The 23148-nt window shown below is 45.3% G+C and overlaps 1 protein-coding gene across 2 annotated transcripts in view; it reads right to left on the reverse strand.

Moving 5' to 3' along the window:
• Positions 1-23148, reverse strand: part of zgc:158766 (uncharacterized protein LOC100009641 homolog) — a 199106-nt gene that overhangs the window by 58207 nt on the left and 117751 nt on the right. For both annotated transcript variants that reach the window (XM_068055464.1, XM_068055455.1), the window contains exons 5-6: positions 16341-16464; positions 10654-10747 (exon numbers count right to left, since the gene is read on the reverse strand). In XM_068055464.1, the coding sequence (XP_067911565.1) occupies positions 10654-10747; positions 16341-16464 (218 nt within the window). The remainder of the gene's footprint in view (positions 1-10653; positions 10748-16340; positions 16465-23148) is intronic.

Genomic DNA, 23148 nt, shown 5'->3' on the forward strand with positions numbered 1-23148 from the left:
TCCCAACTTTGGACAGATTTGGAGTCTTCCGGCAGATTACGACTTTTTTTTTTAAAGACAGAGACGGGGACATATAGGGGTGGAGGAGACAGAGCAAGAGGGGGTGGAACAAAGAAAGAGAGAGGCACAGAGAGAGGGGGGGAACAGAGACAGAGAGGGGGACAGAGAGAGAAAGAGGCTGAGAAAGTGGGAGACACAGAGAGCGAGGGCGACACAGAGAGGGGGGGGGAAACGACACACAGCAGGGAAACACAGGGAGAGAGAGAGACAGAGAGAGTAATCAAGATCACGCTTGACAGATGGACATCTATCCGGAATACTCCGCATTGCTACAAGTGTGCGGGCAGACATTGACTACTTGTGCAACCAAAAAATGCCAGGTATCTCACTAAGTCAGTGTCCAACATAGTGAAGAGAAAGTAAGTCAATAAATTAATCTTCTCATTTCAAGCTTCTTCACAAAAATGCACATTTGTTGTTTTGATTAATAGTAAGATAACTTTTTAATGCCTTTATCTTTCCAAAATTGTCTTACCGGCCCCCTATGTAAGACAAAAATTGTAATGTGGCACCCCCCCACCACGGAAAAAGGTTGGACAACCCTGTGTTAAACCAAGACCCCAACTTCCCTCTCAAGTGGGTGTAAAAGAACTCATGGCATCAGGAGGGGCAAGACTTCTCCCTGGTGTCCTGGCCAATCAACCAACATCAATAAAACCGATTATCTGGTCATTATCGCATTGCTGTATGTGGGAGTTGCTGTGTACAAATTGGCTGCCATGTTTTTGAAATTACAACAGCGGCTTCACTTCAAAAGTATTTCATTGGTTGTAAAGTGCTTTGGGATGACGCTGAGGTTGTGAAAGGCTTTGTTTAAATGAGTCTTTTCTTTATAGAGCAAGCAAAAATCTCAGATATTGGAAAGAGAAGGGGATGGAGACATCAAGGTTGGAATTTTGTGCTGGCAGTGGGCATCTTGACACCAGGGGAAACTGCCACCGAGATCCCCACGTCTGCTCTTGTAGGGAAGGCCCTCCATGTTTAGTGCCAATCAGGCACTTAACTGGACAGCAGCGGGCCTTCAGTATGATCCAGGACCCCATCCCTGGAAGTCTCAGCCTTGCGGAGCTGCTGACCAATCAGAGGCTGGCAGCTGCAGTGCCACCACGGAGATGAGACACCAAGAAGCTGCGCTGGAACCAGGCTCAAGGTAGGTCAGGGCGGAAGGAGTCTCAAGAGGTGGGGTCATGGGGGAGGGGTGTCAAGGGCAGGGGATTGACCCTCAGCGGGCGCCCCCCCCTATCCGATGCTGGGTCCTTCGTTCAGGCACTGTGCCTCTGAACGAGGACCACCACCACCCATCCCCCCACCCCACACCACAGCCGGGAAGCAGCCCGCATGGTTTTTCAGGCAGTGCCTCCTGTGCACGACAGGGTCACCCGCACATGGGTAATTGCGGCTGCGGTGGGAAAAGGCCCTTAATTAGGGATTAATTACCCAGTTAAAGGCCTCAATTGGCAGTGGGGCGGGAAGGCTATTCACGGGCCTTACCGTCCCAGACTAAATTTCGGCGGAGGTAGGATGGTGGCAGGGTTCCCCCCCCCCACCCCCCGGCCACAATCCCACCCAATTTTATGCTCTCCCCACCTCCAAACCTGCCGTGGGGGAGAGCATAAAATTCCACCCCAAGTCTGGATTTCCACTACGCTACCCAGGGATTCCCATCACTTTGTAAAATAACAAGATAGTTATAGATGAGGAAGACCATTTGACCTATCTTAATATATTCATCCAGAAAATTCCCAATGGGAGTGCTCCCTTCCCCATTTTTGCATCCAACTTCAATTAATTTTTCTAGGTCTACTACAGGGCGCTCCAAAAATTTGGCACTCGGGGGGGCGCTTGTGCCAGAAGGCTGTGAGGTAGGCCAGCAGCTGTTTTCCTGTTCCCACCGCTGTTCCCCTGTCAGGCCCTACCAGGAGTGGGTCTGTTCCAGAAAGAAGGAAATAGGAACGCTGGGCAACCATTCCATTCACAATCACAGTCCACCACAGCGACACTGCATCCGTCTGAAGGGGGTGGATGAGGCAAAACCACTCTCATTTCTCCTAGGATTTTCCTATTTTCTTTTTGGCTTGGCCCTTCTATCTCCAATGCAATTGTGTTGTAGAGCTCTTACAATTATTCATAAAGCCTTTTGGCCCATTAGTTAACTTTAACAATTGATGTAGCAGGTTTGTGAAGTGAGATTGTTTGTACATATCCACATGGTGAGATAACCTGTGAACTGTGCATTTTATAACCAGAGTGCAATTTGGTTAAAGAGCTACCCTTTCTTAAGGAGGAAACTTTGACATGACTATCACCATATAAATATTGGAGTAACAACAAAGGGCTCCAGTAATTAGTAGTCAAAAATAGAGAGTTTGTCAAAGAGTACAGTGGACTCCAAGCGTCCGAATTTGCACCGAACTATAAACACATGGTACGATGGTATAATTGCTCGGATTTTGCCCTCTGCGACAAAGTTAGATCGCTCACTGCTGTAATGCAGCGTAATGGTGATGTCACCTTTAAGAAACAGTACCTTTCAGAGATCAGGCCACTGATGCAACTGATGACATCAAAATACATATATAAGGAAGAGACACCATTTTGACAGACACACTCAACATGTCTTGCAAAGAGCACACACACGCCAGTGAGGAAATGACCAATATCTGGACCTGGAGTTGGACCTGAGATCATGCAATCTAGATAAGTAAGACAATAAATAGCGTTCGTGTTAAATCTGAATTTAAAGCTTGCGGTTATCATTTAAGAAGACTTAAAAACACAGCACAACACTACAGCCACTAACCTTGAAGAAAGCTGTCCACAAAGATCTAGTGAGCTCTGTGATGTGGTTTTCTCCTTTCCTGATGGCAGTTTTTAATCTGGCGCCAAGTCAAGGGAATGTCTTGGCATGGAGCAACAGTGATGTCAGCAAGCAGGTAAGGAGCCAATCACATTGAAGTATTCACACACACAGCAAACCAGGAAGTTCAAAGCACAGAGTCCCTTCACTTTTAAATGTTCAGATAACCTAATAAATGACTATATTTGGATTAAGATAGAGAAGCTAAAATAATGATAATCAAACCTTTAATTTTTTCTTGTTTTTAAGATCATGTGGATTTTTTTTATCATAATGGAGAAATCTTACATTTCACAAATATAAAATTAGCTTTCAGGGTCAGTGAATATGTTTAGCAGTAATTATGATTTTAGTCCACTGTTAATTCAACCCAGTACATCTCATTCAATAATGTGTAGCTTTTTCCAAGGGTTTTTACAGCAACACTAGCAGGATAGAAGTGGACGTTCTGTTGAATCATAATTGCAATGGAGATTGCAGTCTGTGGGAACTTCAACAGCACACCCTATGGAGGAACGTCTGCTTTAGAGAGAGAGATACAGCACTGAAACAGGCCCTTCAGCCCACCAAGTCTGTGCCGACCAACAACCACCCATTTTTATACTAATCCTACATTAACCCCATATTCCCTACCTCATCCCCAACTTCCCTCAATTTTCCTACCACCTACCTACACTAGGAGCAATTTACAATGGCCAATTTACCTATCAACCTACAAGTCTTTGGCAGGAAACCGGAGCACCCGGCAGAAACCTAGACAGTCACAGGGAGAACTTGCAAACCCCGCACAGGCAGTACCCAGAACCGAACCCAGGTCGCAAGAGCTGCGAGGCTGCAGTGCGAACCACTGCACCACCCATATCAGGTGCATGTGCAAGCTCCTGAAGCCGGTTTGTGTTTCAGTGGTGTAATGGCACGAACACTGATAGTTCTCCATCATTACCACAGCAAAATGTGGGCCATTGTACCTGACTACACTGTATAGGAATAATTTGAAACCCAGTTCACATGAATTCAATTCAGTGTGCTCCTTTTCAATTTCATGGGATGTGGGTGTTGTTGGCAAGGACAGCATTTGATGCCCATTCTGAAATGCCCTTGACAACTGAGTGGCTTGCTGGACCATTTCAGAGGGCAGAAACAAGTCCACCACATTGCAGTGGGTCTGGAGTCACACGTAAGCCAGAGCCAGGAAGGACAAAAAATTTCCTTCCCTAAAGGGCGTTAGTGAACCAGATGGGTTTTTCCTGACAATCAATGATAGCTTCATGGCACCATTACTGAGAATAGCTTTCAATGCCAGCTGCTGTGGTGGGACTTGAACCCATGTCCCCAGAGCATTAGCCTAGGCCTTTGGATTACAAGTTCAATGACATTATCACTACACCATCATCTCCCCAGTAATAATTCTGTGGATTGTGCATGTTGGAACACAAACCAAGAATAGGACCTCGCTTAGCTATGTTGCCAATGTTTAGTATCATCAATAATATGGGCCAATGAAGCCCAATACATTACCCAGAGGGGTGGGAAGGGGCTTTTTTTTGTACCCCATTTCACCTTCTCTTCTCTTTGGACTCCTTGTCTCGAGAGACAATGGGTAAGTGCTTGGAGGTGGTCAGTGGTTTGTGAAGCAGCACCTGGAGTGGCTATAAAGGCCAATTCTAGAGTGACAGACTCTTCCATAGGCGTTACGGATAAAATTGGTGGTCGGGGCTGTTACCATCCATGAGTCTCCAAACAGTACCGGGCCTGGATGACCATTTCTCACAGACAGCGTGTGTCACTCGTTTACTCACAGAAGCACAGAATTGTTACAGCACAGATGGAGGCCATTCAGCCCATCAATTCTGCCCCAGCTCTCCAAAAATTCAATTTACCTAATGCCACTCCCCCACCTTCTCCCCGTAGCCCTGCACATTCTTCCTTTTCAGATAACAATCCAATTCCATCTTGAATGCCTCGATTGAACCTGCCTTTACCACACTCCCAGGTCGTACATTCCAGATCCTAACCACTCACTGTGTGAAAAGGTTTTTCTTCATGTCACCATTGCTTCTTTTTCCAATTACCTTAAATCTCTGCCCTCTTGTTCTCGATCCCTCCACCAATGGGAATAATTTTTCCCTATCTAACCTGTCCAGACCCCACATGATTTTGAATGCCTCTATTAAATCTCCTCACAACCTTCACTTCTCCAAAGAAAAGAGTCCCAACTTCTCCAATCAATCCTCATCCCTGGAACCAAACTCGTGAACCTTTTTTCCACTCTCTCTAATACCGTCACATGTTTTCTAAATTGTGACACCCAGAACTGGACACAATATTCTAATTGAGGCCAAACCAGCGTTCTATACAAGTTTAACATAACAACAAGGGAATCATCCAATCCAGCCCAATTTCATTCTCACCTGCAACAGAAGCGGTGGTGGGAGACCTTGGATGGCAAAGTCAATGGAATGGAAAATCAAGCGGAGTGTATAATCAGAACCCCTAGTTTCCCGCACATGCCACAAACAAGCATTGCCCGATATTTTCCAGTGGTGGTCTTTGAATGGTGATTAGCCCAGGTAAACTCAAGTAAATGGCATCATCTCTACAGCTGCCCACCTACTGTCATCCCCCAACACCCCTCCCTAACTGATGTCAGCTAGCTCGCACAGACCAGGGCTAGAATTTTACAGGTGCTTTAGGGACTGGCTCGGAGACAGGAAGGCTGGCAAATTGGCTTGGGAAGGCATGGGTGATGTGCCCAATGCCTTCCCGCTGCCATGCCATTTTGCCAGCGACGGGAAGGTGGAAAACGGTCTGCCCGCCTTGACCCCAACTTAGCCACTTAAGTGTCCAATTAAGGGCTTCTTCCCACCTCCACTGACATTTTACCAGCAGTGGGAGGGCCCTCCGCTGCGTGGGGATACCTCCATGGTCCCAGCAGGTTCCAGGGGTGGTGAGGCGTTCCTTTTTGGGCACTCCTTAAGGGGATCCCCCAGCAGCAATGGCTGCTCATATGGCATTGACGTGCCTGCCCTCAGTGACACCGCACCACCCCCCGCCCCCCTCACCGGGTCCTGCCTGACTGGCCGCTGAGTCCCCAGATCCCACTTACCTTACTTTGAGGACGCACACCCATCGATGCGACCTCGTCCTCCAGGTGCAGTCCCAGCAGTGGCCATGGTTCTGGTGGCGCTGCTGAGGCTGCTGAGCTGCCAGCCCTCTGATTGGGCGGGCATCTCTTGGGGTCAGGCTGCCATCCTTAATTGGATGACAACCCCAGGGTCAGTCACATAATTTGCTGCTGTCCATAAAATGCTGCACTGAGTCCCACTGCCCACCGCAGCAGGGTCACCCCTTGCTTTCAGCCCCAGTGGCGGGACCCCTGACACCTCTGAAAAATTCCGGTCCCGGAATCAAACACGAGACCATTCAAGTACCACACGTATTTACCAACTCTGCCATCAGAGGGAGCCCCAGTTCCCAGTTTCCAGTGCACAAATAACCTGGAGAGATATCGGGACAGAGAAGATGCAGGCAAAGAGCATTATGCGTCGGCTGAAGAAGAATGCACCAAAAGATAAAGCGTGAGTCTGGGATTAAAAAATAAATAAATGCACAGACAGCGAATAAGACCTGAAACAAATAGCTAAACAGAAACAAAAGGGAAAGATTAAATATACAGGGCACAGAATATACTCTGGGTGGGGGACTTCACCAAGAGTGGCTCGGTAACACCACTACTGACCAGGCTGGTTAAGTCCTGAAGGGTGTAGCAGGGCGGCACAGTGGCGCAGTGGTTAGCACTGCAGCCTCACAGCTCCAGCGACCCGGGTTCAATTCTGGGTACTGCCTGTGTGGAGTTTGCAAGTTCTCCCTGTGTCTGCGTGGGTTTCCTCCCACAGCCAAAAGACTTGCAGGTTGATAGGTAAATTGGCCATTATAAATTGCCCCTAGTATAGGTAGGTGGTAGGGGAATATAGGAACAGGTGGGGATGTGGTAGGAATATGGGATTAGTGTAGGATTAATATAAATGGGTGGTTCATGGTTGGCACAGACTCGGTGGGCCGAAGGGCCTGTTTCAGTGCTGTATCTCTAAATCAAAATCAAAAAATAGACTGTGTGTGGCAGGTGGCGCGGGAAGCAATAAGAGGGAAAATCCTGCTTGACCTTGCCCTCACCGATCTACATCTCACCGATACATCTGTCCATGAAAGTATTGGTACGACTGACCATTGCACAGTCCTTGTAAAGACCAAGATCCGACTTCACATGAAGGATACCATCCATCATGTTGTGTGGCACTACCACTGTGCTAAATGGAATTGGTTCAGAACAGATCTAGCAGCTCAAAACTGGGCGTCCCTGAGGCACTGTGGGCCATCAGCAGTAGCAGAATTGAATTCAACGACAATCTGTAACTTCATGGCCCAGCATATCCCTCACTCTACCATTACCGTCAAACGAGGGGATCGACCCTGGTTCAATGAGGAGTGCAGGAGAGCAAGCCAGGAGCAGCACCAGGCATACCTCAAAATAAGGTGCCAACTTGGTGGAGCTACAGCATAGGATTACATGCATGCCAAACAGCAGAAGCAGCATGTGATAGACAGAGCTAAGTGACCCCACAACAGTGGATCAGATCAAAGCTCTGCAGTCCTGCCACATCCAGTCGTGAATGGTGGTGTACAATTAAACAACTAACCGGAGGAGGAGGCTCCGCAAAAATCCCTATCCTCCATGGTGAGGGAGCCAAGTACGTAAGTGCAAAAGATATGGCAGAAGCATTTACAACCATCTTCAGCCAGAAGTGCCAAGTGGATGATCCATCTCGACCTCCTCCTGAAGTCCTCAACATCACAGATGCCAGACTTCAGCCAATTGCGTGATATCAAGAAATGACCGAAGGCACTGGATACTGCAAAGGCTATGGGCCCTTACAACATCCCAGCAGTAGTACTGAAGACTTGAGCTCCAGAACTGGCTGCGACCCAAGCCGCCTGTTCCAGTACAACTACAACACTGGCATCTACCTGACAATGTGGAAAATTGCCCAGGTATGTCCTGTCCACAAAAAGCAGGACAGATGCAACCCAACCAATTACTGCCTCATCAGTCTACTCTCGAACATCAGCAAAGTGATGGAAGGTGTCGTTGACAGTGCTATCAAGTGGCACGTAACAGAAATAACCTGCTCACTGACACTCAGTTTGGGTTCCACCAGGGCCATTCAGCTCCAGAAGTCATTATAGCCTGGGTCCAAACATGGACAAAAGAGCTGAACTCCAGAGGTGAGGTGAGAGTGACTGCCCTTGATATCAAGGCAGCATTTGACCAAATGTAATATCAAGGAGTCTGAGCAAAATTGAAATCAATAGGAATCAGGGGGAGAACTGTCCAATGATTGGTGTCTACCTAGCACAAAGGAAGATGGTTATGGTTGTTGGAGGCCAATCATCTCAGTCCCAGGACATTACTGCAGGAGTTCCTCAGGATAGTGTAATTGGCCCAACCATCTTCAGCTGCTTCTTCAATGACCTTCCCTCCATAATGTCAGATGTGGGGATGTTCACTGATGATTGCACAGTGTTCAGTACCATTCATGACTCCTCAGATACTGAAGCAGTTTGTGTCCACATGCAGCAAGACCTGGACAACGTTCAGGCTTGGGCTGGTAAGTGGCAAGTAACATTCGTACCACACAAATGCCAGGCAATGACCAACTCCAACAAAAGAGAATCTAACCATCTCTCTTCGACATTCAACTGCATTACTGTCACTGAATCCCCCTCCATCAACATCCTGGAGCCTTTTCATTGACCAGAAACTTAACTGGACCAGTCATATAAATGCTGCAAATTCAGTGGTGAGTAACTCACCTCCTGACTCCCCAAAGTCTGTCCACCAACTACAAGGAACAAGTCAGGAGTGTGAAGGAATACCCTCCACTCTGGGTGAGTGCAGCTCCAATAACAGTCAAGAAGCTCGACACATCCAGGACAAAGCAGCCTGCTTGATCAGCACCCCTTTCACAAACATTCACTCCTCCACCAATGGCGCACAGTGGCAGCAGCGTGTACCAAATTCAAGACACATTGCAGCAACTCGCCAAGCCTCCTTCGAAAACACCTTCCAAACTCGCAACCTCTGCCACCTAGAAGGACAAGGTCAGCAGAAGCCTGGGAACAGCACCACCTGCATGTTCCTCTCCACTCCACACATCATCCTAACTTGGAACTCTATCGCCATTCCTTCACTGTCACTGAGTCAAATCCTGGAACTCCCTTCCTAACAGCACTGTGGGTGTTCCTGCATCACATGGGCTCAATACCACCTTCTCAAGGGCAATTAGGGATGGGCAATGAATGCTAACATTGCCAGCGATGCTCATATCCCATGAAAGAATAAAAAAAATACACACACTGAAAAGCTTACAGGTGTGAACAGCTAAATTCCAGAAATTAATTTTGGTGACAATCTGTGGCAACATAATCCAAACAATCCAAACCTCAGCTCGCTCCTCCTCACCTTCACTTCGCACAACCATGTTCAAACATCAGGATCTAAAAATAATTGCCTGTGGACTTGATTGGTTATTTCTGCTCCGAAGTTACTGGATTTTATATAAACACTTTGGAAAGTGGTCATATAGAAAATTCAACTTCATAAAAGCCCAAACCATTTAAGACAAGCAGTACTTTCAGTTACTTTCTTGGTATGTGGAACTATTTTCACTATGTGTGTCTCAATACAAAAATTCTTATACTACACATAATGACCGGAATAATTTGTCTCTGATTATTAGCCCAGGCTTGTGGATTACTGGCCCAGAAATTTAACTACACGAGCGCAACCTTGAAAGTGGAAAGGCAGTCAGGCAGGTTTCTTGATAATCCCTGCTAGAAAGTCTAACTGCAGAATTCAAGTAAGAATGAAACTAAGCTCCATTGCCCCATCTTCCATGGGCCAATAACCCGCTAACACAATGGCAAAAGCACACATACCCTTTGGTCAGGGATTGTAATCCATACGACTAGGCAACGACGAGCTGCTTCACCTTGCCCATAACAGTAGAATCAGAGGACACAATAATTGAAAATAATCTGCAGAAGCATGATTTCAGTTAGCGAGTGGTTAATCTATCAACAGGCTCCCAAGGGAGATGATGGAGGCAGATCGTGTTGATTCATTAAATGCAAATTAGATAGATTTCTTTCAGGAAGTAACAATTTGGGATTCAGTAATGAGTAACTTAAGACCAGGCAATGTGGTAAGTGTCAGATGTTTGGGAGGAACAGGTGACTTTGGGCCTATGGTTTCCTACCACTGGGGTTCGTCTCACCTTATGTCTTGGTCTGTTGTAGACTCACTTATAGAGATTGATCACCATGATTAGTCTACAACTCCAATATTGCCATATCATGTGACTACCAGGATGGCAGGAAGCAAACTAGATGGACCTTGGTCTTTTCTCATCTAGCTTTCCCTAAGTTTCATATAATTAATTCCATCAGAGAGGAGGAGAGACATTGAAAAGATTGCAACTGACTGATCAATGAGGCAACATGAAAATGGTGAATAGGTTCATTCAAAGGATAAACTGAATTCGGCAATCATCAATTCAGAATGAAAAATCAGACAGCACTGGCACTTTAACATAAAGGGATCAGTTACAACTTGACATTGTTAGCAAAGAATGGACAGTCACTTCCTCAATCCTGGCAGGTTTTCACTGATATCTCACCTGCAGTGCAGTCAAAGCTTTGAAGAGGGTCAGGGCAGGAGGACATCTGCGAGCATCCACTAATATAGTCAGTCCAAGCTCACGCACTTCCTTCCTGCAATAAACAGACTACACAATTAATATAAGTTAAATTCAGTTTAAATTCAGTCAATGTCAGCTTTCAATCTGTGCTCTTATTTAATTTTCCTTAAATCTTCAGTTGAAGTACTCATATCAAGGCTTTTGTGTCACATATGATGGCTGCCATTTAGTTTCTGTGCCCCACCCGTGGCCTGACAGTTACCAAGTTACCACTGCACCACCCTCACCCCCAAACATTGAGATATAATTAATAACTCACCCGCTTCAGAGAGTGAATTTGTCTGGATTTTTTTGGGGAGAAGTTTCTTTCCCAGGGTAGGATTTCAGGTTGCAATGCTTACTGTAAGTAAAGTTATAATTACCATCCACAGGCCGAAAACAGGTGCTAGAGATTCTGGAGCCCATTTTACACCTCGCTTGAATCTCTTTTCCGTTGACTTCAACTGGGCAGGGTGTAAAATTGGCAGTTGATTCGCTGTTACCCGTTTCCCACCTGGGGATAGAAGTTAAAATTACCCCCTGTGTTTCCAGGTGGATTGCCAACAATTGGCTTTAATCCTGTTGTGAAAGATTGGCTATAGACTCCCATCAAACTGCACGGAAGTAGGGAACGAATAGGGTACTTGACTGGGAAGGGCGTATGTGTAGAGATTAGTTGAAGATGTGACAGCCAAATCATCTGTTGAAACTTTAATCTAGGTCAAGGCATGAAGAATGGTCTCTTGGACATTGGTGGAAGTGTCATTGAACCATGGAAATGGGACAGTGTACATCACTGGCTTTGGGAGAAGAAGGGAGATTGTGTGAATTTTTCAACCTTAGTCAATAAAGATTCAGTTACACTTTATTTTCGTCATGGAAATGGGAAATAGGAGCTGGGTTTGCTTTCAGGTCAGAAACCTGCCTTTGGGCAGAAACTGATTAAAGTTAAGATCTTCAAGTGATAAGGCCTTAATGGGCATGGACGGCCAATCAGAGGCCTTCCAGCTTCAAAGGAATGCCCGGCTACAACACAAGGTAAATAACTTGGAGGGTACTTCAACAAGAAGGTGCCCTCTCAGCGACTTTTTAAAAACTTTAATAAAAAAATACAAAAAGCAGCCAGGCCCCCATTGTAGTGGGGGGGGGGGGTGTGGGGGGTGGCGGGGGGAGCCCCTCTACATGGTGGTCATTGGCTGTACCCCAACCCAGGCAGGCAATGAGGACCTGTAGGCAGGCAGCAAGGGTCTGTATGCCTTCTGGGAGTACTGGCACCCAAGTCTGCTGCTGGGTGCCCACCTCCAGGGAGTTGATCTTCCCCCCCCCCCCCCCCCCCCCACCCCACCGTCATGTCAGGAAACTGGAGGCAGACTGCAAGATCCCAGCCTCCTAAATTCACCTCCAACAAGACTCTTAATGAGCCTAATTGCCTGCCCAAATCGTGGGGGCGGGCGGCCTTCCTGGGACCCGAGCTCATCTCCTCCAAAATGTCTGGCACTGGGAACAGACAAGCCACCTGGCACTAGTATTTCCTGGCACCACCACCCCCCCCCACCCCACCCCGCCCCAACTCCATTCCTGGTTTAGGCCCTGAAAATATAGCCCATGGATATGTTACAGCACAAAGGAGGACATTTGACCCAATGTGTCTATGCTGGCTCTTTGAAAGAGCTATTAAATTAGTCCCACTCCCTTGGCTCTTGCCCCATAGCCCTATAAATGTTTTCCTTTTTAATATTTATCTAATTCCCTTTCGAAAATTCCTATTGACTCTGCTTCCAGTTCAGCAACAAATACCTCAGCATGGTAGCCCCTGCTTACCTACTAAAACTCTGTTTCTGTAAAAAATTTGATGGGTGTGTGTCAAGAATCAGTTTGATTCGCACTAGGCAGTAGGAACTAGAGGAGGGTTTTGTTCCTCCAACACGCTGCCCTGACGTACCAACATCTCTGTCAAGCAGTAATAGCATAGCAGTTCCTTCAGCTGAAGATAGTGATGAGAAGCAGCAAAGCTTCCAACAAAATTTTACACTTTACATATCTGAGTGAGACTATTGGCATGTTTCAGTGTAAGGAAAGATGACTAACAAAGCTAGTGCCTGTGGCAAAATCTTCAAAAACGGAAGGACCTTGTTGTTTATTCTCTGCTTCTTGTAAAGGTCAGAACTGTGATGACAACACATGGAAACCAAACAACAGCTACTGCAGAACTTCCTGCACATTTCCAACCAAGCTCTCCTGTGCTTTGATACACAGGGGTTTTTTTCTCTCTATGATTCAGGCTCATGATCTGCTGTTGTTAAATAGGCTATAAAATTGATTGATATCATCATGTTATCACCTTCCAATACATTAACACCAGCCAGTCCAGCAATATCATCCATCAATCTTTCAAAAGCTGCAAAATCAAATTCCTTTCTCATTACATTTTGGGATCATATTTTGCAATTTTATCTGTTTATTATGAGGCTTTAGTTTATGATAACTGAAGGTGTCAAATTCTATTTTTCTTACATGGGATTACAGGATTTATTATTATATTTGTTCTTGGGATGTGTGTGATGATGTCAAGGCTGCATTTATTGGCCATCCCTCATTGCCCTGGGACATTAAACCTCTGATTTTAACTAGGAACATGGGGAGAGGAGGGGCCAAATGCCAAACACCCACTCTGGCCTGTCTAACATACTGCTGGATTCAAGGAATAATAGTGTATGTAATGTCTTGGGTAAATTATGTCAATTCAGTTCATGATTATGTTTTCTTTAAAGGCCCAATATTAGTATTTTATTTCCCTTTCCTTTTCTCATGAAGGCCCACCTGCTGAGAGCTTGAGTCAGGTTCCCCCCCAGTTTTTTTTCTCTAAGCAGCCATACTTTGTGTCAATCTCAGAAAGTCACAAAGTACTTCACAACCAATGAGGTACTTTTTGAAGTGTAGTCACTATTGTAATGCATGGAAATACAGCAGCCGATTTGCAAACAACATGGTTCCACAAACAGCAATAAGATAAATGGCCAATTAATCTATTGTTTTAGCCATGTTTGTTGGAAGGTAAATATTAGCCAGGGCACCAGGAGAACTCCCTTGCTCTTCTTTGAATAGTGCACTGAGATCCTTAATATCCACTTGAAAAGGCAAATGGGGCCTCAGGTTTAATGTCTTATCCAAAAGATGACATCTCTGACAGTGCATCACTCCTTCAGTAGAGTATTGAAGTGTCAGCCTGGATTACATGCACAAGTTATGTTGACCAAAAATGAATCGAAGGAATTGAAAAGAACTCTTCGTGCTGCATATACTTGCCCTCATAGTCTGCACTAAAATATCTGACTAACTACATACATCCTTAACTGACTGTGCCAAGTTTTGCAGGAAAATCTTACTCTATGTCAGAAAGTGTTTGCAAGGACTTTAAAAAAACACACACACAAACACGTTGTTGTTTGTGAGCTTTTGCTGAGGGAACGGAATCAATGATATCCATCTCAGTGTGGTGAATGGAAATACATTTGTTCTTTCTTCTTTCTTGCTGTTCTCAGGTTGTACTTTGTTTTGCGTGAGTACACAAATGCCTTAGCTCTTGATCCCCAATTTGCTGAGATTATTTCCCAGGCAAGGGAATCTCTAAATGGATGAAATACTAGGTACAAAGAATACCTGTAAAGTAATTCTGCAATACATTTTTCTTTTCAAATTTATAATGCTCATGTCCACACCATTACCCTTGAAAAGGTAGTAATGGGCCTTCTTCTCGAACCACTGCAGTCTTTGTGGTGATGATGCTCCCCAGTGCTGTTAGACAGGGAGTTTCAGAATTTTGATTCAAAACAATCAATGGTCTACCATGTACGTCCAAGTCGGTGAGTGGCTTGGAGGGGAACTTGGAGATGATGGTGTTCCTGTGCACCTGCTGCCCTTGTCCTTCAGGTGGTGGAGATAGCTGTGTTCTGAAGTACAGGTCATCAGCCTTCAAGCTGACTAGTTTATTTATTATTGCCTTCAACTTATGGAAGCCAAAGTTGGGTTTGTTGAAGGTAGATTGGCCTTTGTGCAGACCCCACAGCAAAAAGACTCAAATAACTTTGATGCTTCCCAATAGTCAAGGATGGTCTAGTCAAAGATTTACTGTGCGATACACTATTACTTATTTTTCCCCCTGATCTTCGCACATTTTGTTTTTGTTTCATTTGCTACTTCTGTTTTCTAAAGCTGTGAAATAAATCCAAGTCACAGATGTTTCCTATATGGCCACTTTGGAACAAGCCAATTAACGTCATTGGTTGATTGAGCCAGCACACCTGTATTCCTTCTGCACTGAATATCTAAACATTCCATTATTATTGTGGCTGCTGTTGTTAGGGGCTCTTTCTGGAGCAAATTTTGAACTTTTGTCACCTCACGTTTCCGAAAACAAAACAAGTAACCTCTGGTGCACAGAGGTTCCTGTCAGATTCTGGTTCATCCATGCTGAGGTGAGAAAGGGAAACAATTGGAGAAGCTTTCTCCCTTGTCCCAAATATTCCCAAGTTAGGCTGGCTCCTGAGAACCCTTATCCAGCTAGCTTCCTGTGCCAGCTGCTGACAAGACAGTCTTATCCTGAAGCCTACAGAATTACTCTGCCAACACAAATCAAATATGCCAACAGACTCTGTGTATCAGTGATTCCTTAGTGATGCACTCCCTTTGAATTGTGATTCCTGCTAGAAGCTTCCGCATGTGGAATTGTCCTGTTTATCCTTCCAAATGTAGAGCCCAGCATTTAACCAGCGTACTATTCTGGAGGGAAAAAGTACTAGCTTGTGCCAATGGCTTTGTTGGTAAAGATAACATGTGGCTAAATCATATAGACAAAAAGGTCCAGGGTCAATTTCCAATCTATGCTGAATTATCTGATCTCATCCAAGGTGGTGGTAAGGGCAATGCAATTGGCCCCAAGGCCTATGGACAATCAGAGGGCACAATATGTCTGGACTCACAAGGCAGATCATTATCCAATGACCCCTGTTGGAAAGTGCTTGTGTATGGACATATGGTAATGGCAGGAACAGGTGATGACCTCCTTAGTTGAATAACCCATCAATATTTACTGTCTTGGTTTACATATGATGAATGGGCATTTGAGTATGGTAGCATCAGACCTAATCCGAATACTATTCAATGCCTTCAGGAGAGGAGGAACAAAGAAATGGGTAAAATAAGGAGTCTCAAAACGGGGTGGTCCAATAGGTTAGCTTTACCATGGGCCCGATATTTGGTTCAAGTCCCTAGATGTAGACTCCGTAGGCCCATGCATTAATTCACCTCTGGAACCACGCCTAATTTGGGAAATACAAATATCACAAGAGTAAAGAAGGGACGCTTTACTATAGCATATTAAAGGGAGATTTACTCTGCATCTCATGGTGCCAGACTTGACCTGGGAATATTGAAGCTGACATGGAGTGCCTGAAATGCAAAAGCTCCCTCAGCTGAATGAAAATGATCACCAAAATTCTTAAGGAAATTTGAACAGAGTGGACATAACCATTTAATAGTTAGACTGATACACTGCACAGGCAGGGCAGAATCTCACCAAAAAAACATCAAGTCAAACGAGTATTCGAAGGCACCTATAGTTTCCATACCTTGGAATGGTGTAGTAGTACAGCAGTAGATGGGTCAGCTCTGTGCAGGGGCAGCTTTGGTTCATCCATATTATGTTATGTGTGCAGATCTGGATCACAGCTCGACCAGCTTTATCTCTGTTCCCTGTGGGGTAGATTGCAAATAACTATGAAGTCATTCTTTGGGAAAAAGTATTCAATTTCTGACAGAAATGTGTACATCAAGGGCAGAATTTAATTCCCCCCTCAGGAATGGACTGGAAGGCAAGTGAGCCATAGGATCAGCGGTGAGGGGGAAGGCAGGGGGGCGGAATGTCCATGCCTTCCTGACTCCCCCTGCCAATTAGGTGAGTAGCAGGGAAGGTTGAGAGTGGTCTTCCTGCCTGGAGGCCAATTGAGGCCATTAAGTGGCCAATTAATGGCCACTTCAGGGCCTCATCCACTGCTGCTGGCATTAAACCAGCGATGGGGGAGCCCTCTGCTACATGAGGAGACTGCCCAGTAAAACCAGGCAGCCTCACTGTGGGCTGGTGGTGGGTTGGGGGAGGTCCTCTTGCTTGGGTAATCTGTGGCCCATGGAGGGCCCTGGTGGCAAAGGCTGCCCCTGCACCAACACCACCACCTACCCGCCCCTGCCCTCAACAACCTATCCCCCACCCACACCCCTCACCGCGGCCTGCCTTACTGGCCCCGGTAAGCCCACCCCACTTATCTGCACTCCAGGGCTCCATGGCTGCTCCTAGTCCCGGCCCTACTGCAGTACCAGCAGTGGCCACTGATCCCGGAGCATTGCTAGGACTGCTCAGCTGCCAGCCCTCTGATTGGTCAGCAGCTTTTGGAGGCGGGATCTCTATCCTTAAAGGGATGGGGACTTTGACGCCAGGCAGTTAACTGCCTGAGCACCATAAAATGCAGCCAGGGATCCCCAAAATGCCGAGGCAGAGTTCCCCTCACCTTTCTGGCCTGTTGTCAGGACCCCACTGCCTGCATAAAATCCAGCCTTTAGGCTTGTATTTAGAGCATAGAAAATATTCTAGGGTGCTCTACAGAGAGGTGAGAAAAATAAATAGGCAAAGATAAGGGCATGGATGATGAGCCATGCATGGAGAGAGTAGGAAAGGTGACTTAATTGTTAAAGAAGTAGCCCCCCCAAAAAATTAAAGAAATTTATAACGCCCCTTTCCCACCCCATCAATAACAATTACAGTAACTATTTGCCCTTCTCCCCACCCCAGAATACTTTCCTTTTACATCTGACCATTAAGGGTCAGTTTTGTTTTGTATGACACATTGGTTTCGGGACTGTATTTATCCTGCACGATCAGCGTTATACCTTTCACAAAATGTCTTACTTGGCTTCTACTGATATGTTGTTGAACAACCTCCACTATCTATTTACTTTAATTGTTCTCCCCTTTCATTGAATTTAGCCCTTTTAAAGCTAGATACCTTGCTCCTGGTTCTGTATTCTTCCGACGTCGCAAATCAGGTTAAACATTATCATTCTGTGGTTACTGTGGCTCAGGAGTGTTAAAACTTCCATTTCCCGTACATTGTCCGAATTATTGATGAATACCAGGTCAAGATCATCATCGCCTCTAAGGACACACTCAGTCAAGATGCACTGTGACTACCAACTCCAACTCTAAACCACTTGAGCAGAGCAGGTGATATGCCATGACTGCAACATGTGGGAGTTTGTGGACAGCATTGCGATCCCGGACAACCATATCTGCAGTAAGCGTCTGCAGCTCGGGCAACTTCGGCTTGAGTTCTTGTGCTGAGTCCAAGCTGCAGACATTGCGGGGCATCAGGGAGGGGGGGGGGCGGGTTACTTGGGCATTTTGTTCCTGCAGGCAATCACACTCCTTAGGTTAAGTAGAACTTTAGAGATGACTAATGGTCAGGGGCAGGAGGGTGTGACTGCGAGTTAGGCAGGTATGGGGATACAGGATGTAGTGAATGGAGGAGCCTCAGCCCATGACTTTCACCAACAGGCACAAGGTGCTTGCTACCTGTGTGGATGAAAACAAGGACTGCAGGGTGTTTGGGGAAACTGACCATAGCACCCATGGTGCAGGAGCCTATCCAAGTGAGTGGAGTGAAAAGGAATGTGGTAGTGACAGGGGACAGTACAGTCATGGGGACAGATACTGTTATCTGCAGATGTGAACAAGAGTTCCAAAGTTTGTGCTGTCTGCCTGATGCCAAGGTTAAAGACATCTTGTTGCGGCTGGAGACAAACTTGGAGTGGGAGGGGGAAGATCCAGTTGTTATAGGTAGAACTAGGAATGAGAGAGTTTGAAGTGTTAGGGTCCAAATTAAAATGCAGAACCGTAGTGGTTAAAAAAATTAAAGGTTGTTTATCTGCATGCAAGAAGAATTTGTAACAAGATAAATGAACTAGCAGCTCAAATGGAGATAATGGGTTTGATATAATCAGAAACATAGGGCTGGAGGGGGCAGGCTGACCGTCACTAGCAAGGCATCACCTGCCTGTGCGCAGGTGCTGGCGCAATTTTTAAAGGGCAGTCAGCCCTGCTGGCACATTTTAATTGTTAAAGAAGTAGCACCCCCCCAAAAAAAATTAAATAAAGAAATTTATAACTCCCCTTGCCCACCCCATCAATAACAATTACAGTAACTATTTGCCCTTCTCCCCACCCCAGAATACTTTTCCTTTTACATCTGACCTTTCCCCCCCCCAAACTGCACAAAGTTTAAAGGTCAACCCTTCCCACCATCCCCTACACCCATTACATTTATTTGACCCCATTCCCCTGCACCCCCCAGCACTGAAAACCTTACCTCCTCCATCCTCCCCACCAGTGTGGCGCCTCATTTCCCCGGACAGGGATTTGAAGGCACGGGAGTGCCGGCCACCGCACCGAAGATCATGGCGGGCCCAGGTAAGTCTATTTATTTTATTGATTTGAATATTTTAATTGAGGTCCTGTCACCCAGTGGTGGGGTGGGGTGGGGGGTGGCTGGGTGGCGCCACGGAGCTTTGCCACCGCCGGGGGGATTGGGCCGGATTCTCATGGCATCGAGGTCCATGGCGGGCCTCATCCGGAGCCATCTTCAGGCACCCCCCCACATCCCCACCATGGAACCCACGCCTGGGAGCCCATAGTTACAAGGTGACCAAGGTTGGTAAATAAATATTCCAGGGTGCAAACATTTTGAAAAGTGAGACAGAATGGAAAAGGAGGAATAGCCCTGATAATAAAGGGTGAATAAGGACAGTGGTAAGATAAGATCTTGGCTCAGAAGATCAGGAAGCAGAATCAGTATGGGTGGAGATAAGGAATGACAAGGGTCAGAAAATGCTGGTGGGAGTAGCTTATAGGCCTCCTAACAATAGTTATACCAGTGGACAGAGCAATAAGCAAGAAATAATTGGAGCTTGTAACAAAGGCAATGTAAAAATTATGGGGAATGTAATCATCATATAGACTGGACAAATCAAATTGGCAAAGGTATTCTGGAAGATCAGTTTGTAGAATATTTTCACAACAGATTTCTAGAACAGTATCTTGTGGAAACAACTAGGGACAAAGCTATTTTAGACCAAGTATTGTGTTTTGAGGCAAAGTTAATTTGTAATCGCATAGTATTTATTTATTTTATTTATTTAGAGATACAGCTTGGCCATGTGAGCCGCATGGAAGATGGCAGGATCCCCAAAGACACATTGTACAGCGAGCTCGCCACTGGTATCAGACCCACCGGCCGTCCATGTCTCCGTTATAAAGACGTCTGCAAACGCGACATGAAATCGTGTGACATTGATCACAAGTCGTGGGAGTCAGTTGCCAGCATTCGCCAGAGCTGGCGGGCAGCCATAAAGACAGGGCTAAATTGTGGCGAGTCGAAGAGACTTAGTAGTTGGCAGGAAAAAAGACAGAGGCGCAAGGGGAGAGCCAACTGTGCAACAGCCCCAACAAACAAATTTCTCTGCAGCACCTGTGGAAGAGCCTGTCACTCCAGAATTGGCCTTTACAGCCACTCCAGGCGCTGCTTCACAAACTACTGACCACCTCCAGGCGCGTATCCATTGTCTCTCGAGATAAGGAGGCCCAAAAGAAAAAAGAACAGTAATCCCATATTCCCTACCACCTACACTAGGGGCAATTTACAATGGCCAATTTACCTATCACCTGCAAGTCTTTGGCTGTGGGAGGAAACCGGAGCACCCGGCAAAAACCCACGCGGTCACAGGGAGAACTTGCAAACTCCATACAGGCAGTACCCAGAATCGAGTAATAAAGATCCTCTGGGAAAAAGTGATCATAATACAATTGAATTCTATATTAAGTTTGAAAGCAGCATGCTCATGTCCAAAACAAGAATCTTAAATCTAAACAAAGCAAATTAAATCGATATGAGAGGACAGCTGGCTAAGGTTGACTGTTATTTAGAATAGAAGGTATGGAAGTAAATAAATAGTGGGAAACATTTGAAGAAATAATTAAAAATGTTCAACAAAAATGCATTCCATTAAAAAGCAAAAACTCCGCTAGAAAGATCCATCTGTGCCCTAATAGGGAAGTTAAGGATAGTATTAAACTAAAAGAAGAGGCTTATAGTGTTGCAAAGAATAGTAATAAGCCTGAGGATTAGCAAAAGGCCATCAAAACTTTGATAAAAAAGGAAAAAAATAGGATATCAGAGTAAACTAGCCAGGAATACAAAAACTGATTGTACGAGCTTTAGCAAGTATATAAAAAAAGGAGAGCAGCTGAAGTAAATGTTGGTGCCTTAGAGGCAGAGACAGGAAAAGTTGTCATGGGGAATGAGGAAATGCAGAGATTTTGACTAAATATTTTGTGTCTGTCTTTGCAGTAGAAGACACAAATTATACAGCTGAAATAGAGGGTAACCTAGGTACTAATAAAAGTGGAACTTAAAGTAATTCATATTAGTATTAGAGAAACTTCAGGGCTAAAAGCTGACAAATCCCCAGGATCTGATGGCCTACATCCTAGAGTTCAAAAGAGGTAGTTGCAGAGACAGTGGATGCACTTCTTATAATTTTCCAAAATTCCCTAGATTCTAGAATGGTCCCAGCAGGTTGGAAGTTAGAAAATGTAACGTCACTATTCAAGAAAGGAGGGAGAGAGAAAACAGGGAACTACAGGACAGTCAGCTTGACATCAGTCGTCGAGAAAATGTTGGAATCTATTATTAAAGAAGTCTTAACAATGCACTTTGAAAATCATAGTATGATCGGACGTAGTCAACATGATTTTCTGCAAGGGAAACTGTGTTTGAATAATTTATTAGAGTTTTTTGAGAATGTAATTAGTAGGGTAGATAATAGGAGCCAGTAGATGTAATATACTTGGATTTCCATAAAGTATTTGATAAGGTGCCACACAAAAGGTTACTACAAAAGATGGAGTTGGGGATAATATGTTAGCATGGATAGAGGATTGGTTAATAGTCAGAAGGCATACAGTAGGGATAAACAGGGCATTTTCAAGTAGGGATGAAGAACCGAGAGTTTTGTATCCAAGTTTGCTGACAATACAAAGCTAGGTGGGAATGTAAGCTGTGAGGAGGATACAAAGTCTGCCAAGAGATATAAACAGATTAAGTAAGTGGGCAACAAGGTGGCATATGGAGTATAATTTGGGGAAGTGTGAGGTTATTCACTTTGGTAATAAGGATAGAAAAAGAGGTGAAAATTATAAATCTTAATGTTCAGAGGGACTTGGGTATACTCAGAGAAGGAACATAGAAAGTTAGCATGCAGGTACAGCAAGCAATTAGGAAGGCAAATGCATGCTGGCCTTTATTGCAAGGGGACTGGAGTAGAAGATAAAGGAAGTCTTGCTACAATTGTATAGGGATTTGGTGAAACCACACCTGGAGTACTGTGCGCAGTTTTGGTCTCCATACCTAAGGACGGATATACTGACCTCGGATGTGGTACGGTACAGTGAAGGTTCCCTTGATTGGTTGCTGGGATAAGGGGGTTGTCCTATAATGAGAGGCTGAATAAATTGGGCCGATACGTGCTGAAGTTCAGAAGAATGAGAGGTGATCTCATTGAAACATACAAGATTCTGAAGGGGCATGACAAGGTAAATACAGAGAAGCTGTTTCCCCTGGCTGGGGTATCTAGAAAGGGGGAGGGGGGGGGGTGCACAACCTCAGAATATTTGGCAATTTTTTAGGACTGAGATGAGGAGAAATTTCTTTGCTCAGAGGGTTGTGAATCTTTGAATTTCTCTACCACAGAGGGTTGCGGATGCTTCATTGTTGGGTATATTCAAGGTTGGGGCAGATAGATTTTTGATCTCTTAGGGAATTAAGGGATAAGGGGAACTGATTGGGAAAGTGGAGTTGAGGCAGAAGATCAGCCATGATGGTACTGAGGGGCCATATGGTCTTCTTTTCTTTTGGGCCTCCTTATCTCGAGAGACAATGGATACGCGCCTGGAGGTGGTCAGTGGTTTGTGAAGCAGCGAATATGGTCTACTCCTGCTCCTATTTCATATATTCTTACGTACCACAAGTGATTGCATTCCTCCAGTATCTCACCCAAGTATCCATTCTCTATAAATGATTCAAGAAAGCAAGCTATTCAAGCATGCATCACAGGCAAACCACAATCCTTATTCGTCCGCGGTCCAGACACTCGTTAGTTGCCGGGGGTGGAGGGAAGGAATGAGCAGGGGGTTTTTTTAATGCAAAAGGTTGTTATAGTCTGGAATGCCTGAAAAGTTGGTGGAAACATATTCAATAATATATCTCAAAAGGCAATTGGATAAACAATTAAAAAGGAAAAATTTGCAGGCCAATGAGTCAAGAGCAAGTGAGT

This window comes from Heterodontus francisci, chromosome 2, assembly GCF_036365525.1.
Source record: "Heterodontus francisci isolate sHetFra1 chromosome 2, sHetFra1.hap1, whole genome shotgun sequence".
NCBI classification, from domain to species: domain Eukaryota; kingdom Metazoa; phylum Chordata; class Chondrichthyes; order Heterodontiformes; family Heterodontidae; genus Heterodontus; species Heterodontus francisci.